The following is a 5811-nucleotide window of genomic DNA, read 5'->3' as shown; positions in this document are numbered from 1 at the left end:
TTGCAATATCCGTATTTCGTTCGTAATGCACCATGGTGGTGCATTTTTTAATAAGCAACCAGCAATATGATGCTTTCGTATCATATGCTTCCTTGGACATTGGCATATGCATCTTGGCCCATTCATTTTCAACCAAAGCCTCCCCCCATATATATGTTTTGAGATAGAAATTTGAAAGGTGTTTTCCATGCACGGCGTACCACCTCCTTTTCATGATTTAGTACATTGATGTATTCACATCATGGAGCTTCATTGTGAAAGTCATATAAGGAGAAATATGCTTTCTAGCTCACCAATACCTTCTTCCTGTATAAGTCATATACTTCAAAGATTTCCAAATGACTTGGGATGATTGGGGTTCTTCAAAGTTTTTTCCAGGTAAACTTTTATTAGAACTATGGATAGATTGGTTTAGTAGAAACTTGTAGATGTATTTTTTACCGAGAGAGGACCAAAATGGTTGTGTTTCTATCTAATTTTATCAAGATATGGAAGACAGAGTTGGGATTTTTCTTCTTAGTTTTTGGAGTGAAAAGTTGATCGAGTTTTTCACTATCCTGGTTTCCATGGGGTGTAATAGAATCTTGAACCAAATGCGGGTAATGATATCAGGCTCTCAACATTTCACACTCCTTTGGGATAAAGCATTCATGAAAATGAGATTTTTTTTAAACATTTTGGAGAAAGAGGCTTTGGCCTCGCATAGAAATAAGATGCCCAGATTGGGAGATTTGCATAAACGATTTAATGGTGGTTTTGGATATAGAATTAATGGTGGTTTTGGATATAGAATTGTGAAGGTGGAATTCTTGGGTCCAGTGGATTTGGTAGAATTATCTCTCCCTCGTATGGAGTCCCACCCCTTCCCCCTTAAATTTGTTGGACTTGGTAGAATTATCTCTCCCTCATATGGAGTCTCACCCCTTCCCCCTTAAATTTGTTGAAAAACTTAACAAAAGATTTACGGGCCCACTATTTTTTAACTCTAGATGCCATATACATGCAATTTTAAGATTTGAGGGTAATGTCAAACGGTATAAAGACTTTGAAACAAAAAAAACCTATAAATCCTAGGAATTTGAATTGAGTTACCAAATACACAAAATCTGTAGTCCAGGAGACATTTTCAAGGGCAGAAAGTAATTTCATGATGATAGGCGGGCCTAGAAAAAAGAAAGGAGAAAGCCCAACTTAAACTGAAAGAAAAACAAAGAGTCCTATTAAAAACTAAGAGGGAAAATTGATTTTCTACTAAAACAGGATGGAGAGGAGAGGAGAGGAATAATTCAAACAGGATGCATGAAGCAATTTCGATGATTTTCGCATATATTTATAGCAATATGAATTACTAACTAAACATATAAGAGATGAAAAAATCTGTGTTCTCTACTGCTATTAGCTCACAGACAAGTTGAAGGGTTAGGGAAAACTGTACACAATAAAACTGAGTGAACCACAGAGATCAAAATAGGTTCGATTTTAGGTATGGGTGAGCGATCTTCAATTCTTGTAGATGTGCTTTTGCATTTTCCAAAAGTGTGTCATGAGGTTCACTCGCCAACTCGGCACACTGCCATTTTGAGTCATGGCAGAAAGGTTCATGCGGCGTAACTCTGCCAGTTTCCATTGTCTCCACCATTTCTTCTAGGAGTTCCACAGCAGACCTACACACATCATTTATAACAGGCTTAAATAAAACACAAAAGCAAGATATTTATTCCAAAAAAGAAATTCTACTTCTGATTACTATCCATTTCTGTAGCTAATTGAAATACAGTACGAAAACATGCCCTTTATGTTTACAGCTATAAAACAAACTCAAATCAAATAATTAATGATCTAAGAACACACAGGACTCAACCTCAGTGAAGATATAGCATCACAGCCCATGCAAGGGATTATTACTGCCACATGATATAGGTAATGACATCATATTTACATCTACAAGGTGAAACCGTAAAAAGACAAAATGCTCTGTCGATGACGAGTCTTAAATGTATCACATAAACAGTTATAACTCGAGAAGACCCAGCACGAGGTCAAACAAAGTCGAATAACATGATGTGGTTGGAGGCGCAATGTAGGAATTAGAAAAAAAAGCCAGGATAGCTAATGCTGGCACACGTTACTGGACAACTGGTAACTAGCCACCGCAACAATTCTACTTTACCAGATGTATTAGTTAGCTTATACAATAGATTTCCAACATCTAGACACACACATTTGGATCAATGAATTTGCCAAGATGAGCTTTGAAATCCTAAAGCATAACTGATTGCACTACATAATAGCATAGCCTAGGCTAATATACATGACCTTGAAGAGGTTAATCTTTCTGCAGACAGATTAGCAAAGACAGGAGTAGGTCTGGATAAGGGTATGCAATCATGTATAGTGAGAGACCTGATTTTCTGCTGGGTCTTGAGAACCCCATCCAGTCCTGCTATAGAGTCTAGTAATGTCGTTTGTCTGAACAGCATGCTTATAGGCTTTTCTTTGTATTTGGTTAAGTTCCTTGGTGATCAATTTAGCATTTTACTGGCCGAGTAAACAACAACACGAACTTGAAGAACACAAAATTCAACAGAAGACACATCTTAAATGAAAATAAGCAAGGTTTTTAAGGAAAAGTAGTCCTTTAAGTTATAGCCGTACCTTAATTTGTTCGTACGAACATAAAATTCCACGAAATCAAAATTTAGCTTCATAAATGTCAACGAATGTGGACTGAAAGAATGTATCACCTCCCTTGCTTCCTTTAATAGCTGACGAGCCATCAATGTATTGCCAAATGCGAGATGGGCTCGAGCCGTATTCTGATTCAGTTGTGCAATCACATAATGAGTCTTTGGAAAACATTCGTTTAAAAAAAACCTAGCCCTATCAAAGGACTCCATTGCATCCGCCCCTTCAGCATTTAATGATACAAGAATTTCTCCCTGTAACAAACTCAAACGACCTCTCAAATCATATACTGAATCTAGAGCAAACCCCCACAATTCATTCAACACATCCTCCACTAAATCTCGGGCAACAGTATAATGCTTGTTTATATAGAGTAGTCTTGAGAGCTCATAAACATGCTTAGCTTTTTCTTCTATCTCAATACCACTTTCTTTGATCAAACCTTGAAGAGTATCACTACACTGATTGAATTGCTGCTCATTCTTTTGGTGGTGATGCAATATTAACTTCCACAAAAGTGTTTTAATTCTATGAGAAACATTCAAATCAAGGGACAAAACCGAATCCAATCTATCTTCACATTCAGTATACACTCCTTTCCAAAGCTGAAGTTCCACCTCAATATACAAGATATCAAACCATATATGAGCACCAAAATCATGCATTGTACCTTCGTAATCATACATCCATTTCTCAGATTTTTCCTCATTACCTTTAATCAAGTACATAAGAGCAACAAGCCTTTGTGCTTTCCCCAACTGAACCCTATTTTCAATTATATCAGGTGGTAATCCAATAAACAATTCAACGCTTTTATCACCCAAATCAAGAGCTCTATCGAATTGAAGACATTTAAGAGCCCAGACAGACAAATTGTAATAGCAAGTCCCTTGTACTGAACTAAGAGCAAGATTAGCAGTCTCTGTAGACAACTCACAACTCTTCTCAACATGATTAGCAGCTTCCCTCACCAAACCCATATCTTCAAAATTAGCTGCTAGATAATCATGTGCTATTATAAGCGTACCTCTAACAAGTGCTTTATCGAATTGGATTTCTTGAAGATTAAGATCATCCCAATCTTTGCCTAGGTTTAGTATAAAAGAATATAGATTCACAGTCATTTCCAAATACCTAATTGCTAGAGAATACCTCTTAGATTTAATAGCTAAAATTCCTAACATAAGCACAATCTTTCCAACCCTAACAGATTACCATGTTGAAGTAAATCTTTTAAGCATTTTTTCTTTACCTTATCAATTAGTGGAAATGCTTGTGAAGGATATATATCGTCTTCCTCTATCATTTTCCAAGTCTGCGCACCGTAATCTTCATTTACGTCCACCATTATTTCGTCCGCCATCGAAGAAGAAGAAGAAGAAGACTCTACTGCTGCTGCTGCTGCTCTACTACAGAGAAAGACTCTAAATATGTTTTTCCCTTGTTTTTATCGAAATAAAACTTGATACTGTGTATGTAGTGGCAGGTTATTAGCGTGTGAGATTTTATCATAACCTTGCGATGGTTTGTACTTACGTGTATCAATATTTCAGCCGTGAGTACTTTTGAGTATGGGCCCAGTTATAAACGGTTAGGACCGTGATGGATCATTGGGAACCCTGGTCCCGTTTTACACGGGTAAGATTGCGCAGTAAAAAGATTGGTTGTAGGAGGTCAAAGTCACCGTCAATTTATTCCCTGGTCTTCCATGCTTCGGTTGTTAATCAATTTATCCTCATTTTTGTGTGATCTTTTCTGCATCTGATTGTTGGTTTCTGTCTTATGTCCTTATTAATTTCTTGGGCTATCTTCCATGTGATTTGCTATCTTGTTAACTCATCCCATGTAGGTCCTTTCTCGGACCTTTTTTAGTGTCTGATGTAATTTCATTTGTTCAATAGCTTTATGTATTTGGAATTCCAGTGAAGTTGGATGGAATTGATGTTCAATTTTATTATCCTGACCTCTTTATAGTTTGTTTCTGTCCGGAACTAGGTTCTGTTTTAATTTGTTTTTTAGTAGATCAATATCATTGCACTAATCCCCGCACCTTGTAAGTGGATTCTCTTTCGAGAGTAAATTCTTCGCTAATCAGCCTAATTGCTGTTCAGACTACTACTTCGTCGGAAATTGTCCTCCTAACCTCCTTCTCGGTTTGTTCATTCGCATCAACCACACTCAGACCAGAAATTACCTTCAGCCGGCCAGCCCTTGCACCTAAAACGTGTTCTTTATTCCTAAGCCCATCTTCCCCCTACCCCAAACCTACACCTATCAACCAAACCAAACCCACTCTAACTCGCATTAAATTCCATCCTAACCATGTCCATCATGGCATGGAACTGCCGAGGCATAAACCAAACTTTCGTAACACAACACTTGTGAGGATTAATCTCAGCGTATAAACCAACCATATTATTCATCTCCGAAATATTAACCAATGACCATCAAATGCTACGCATCACTCAAACACTACAATTCCAGAACTACTGTTCTGTCCCCAAAATTGGAAGAAAAGGAGGTCTCTGACTAATGTGGAATCATGATGTCACTCTTCAAATCCTTCGGAAATCCCAAAGTTTTATTTATGCCATCGTCACCCCCTCCCCCAGCCCAACCATGGATCTACACCGGCATATACAGTCCTCCACAACCAGCCGCAAGGAAAGATTTTTGGCAAGATTTTCCAACTCTATTCCCCAGCACCACTACTCCTTGGATTCTCATCGGAGATTTTAACGAAGTTATGGACCAATCCGAAAAGAAAGGCGGCAGACAAGTCACATATGCTCAGACTCAGCCGTTCCTAAATTTAATTGATCAAATGGGTTTTTTAGACCTAGGATTCCGAGGAGATCCTTACACCTGGACAAACAACCAGCAGGGCCAAGACAATATCTAGGAGCACCTTGATAGAGCTCTATCAAACCAACATTGGAGAACAGTCAACCCGCATGCAGCAGTCACGCATTTACCACGAATAGCTTCAGATCATGCTCATATTCTTCTACAAACCAAAGCACTAGACTGGCGAGGAAATAAGAATTACAAATTTGAACATTTATGGCTATCCCACCCACAACTACATCAAGTGGTCAACTCAGCCTGGGACAAACTACATGACAC

The 5811-nt window shown here is 38.1% G+C and overlaps 1 protein-coding gene across 1 annotated transcript; it reads right to left on the bottom strand.

The window, feature by feature from the left end:
* Positions 1 to 1296: 1296 nt before the first annotated feature.
* LOC113342563 lies at positions 1297 to 4079 on the bottom strand. Its single transcript, XM_026587070.1, has 2 exons — positions 2656 to 4079; positions 1297 to 1664 (listed from the first exon to the last, which is right to left on the bottom strand). Exons 1-2 carry the CDS (start codon positions 3867 to 3869, stop codon positions 1463 to 1465), a joined length of 1416 nt encoding a protein of 471 aa, XP_026442855.1. The 5' UTR covers positions 3870 to 4079; the 3' UTR covers positions 1297 to 1462.
* Positions 4080 to 5811: the final 1732 nt, after the last annotated feature.

Source organism: Papaver somniferum, unplaced genomic scaffold (assembly GCF_003573695.1).
Source record: "Papaver somniferum cultivar HN1 unplaced genomic scaffold, ASM357369v1 unplaced-scaffold_43, whole genome shotgun sequence".
NCBI classification, from domain to species: Eukaryota; Viridiplantae; Streptophyta; class Magnoliopsida; order Ranunculales; family Papaveraceae; genus Papaver; species Papaver somniferum.
Note: the sequence above shows the minus strand (reverse complement) of the source record. Positions and strands in the feature narration are given on the sequence as shown.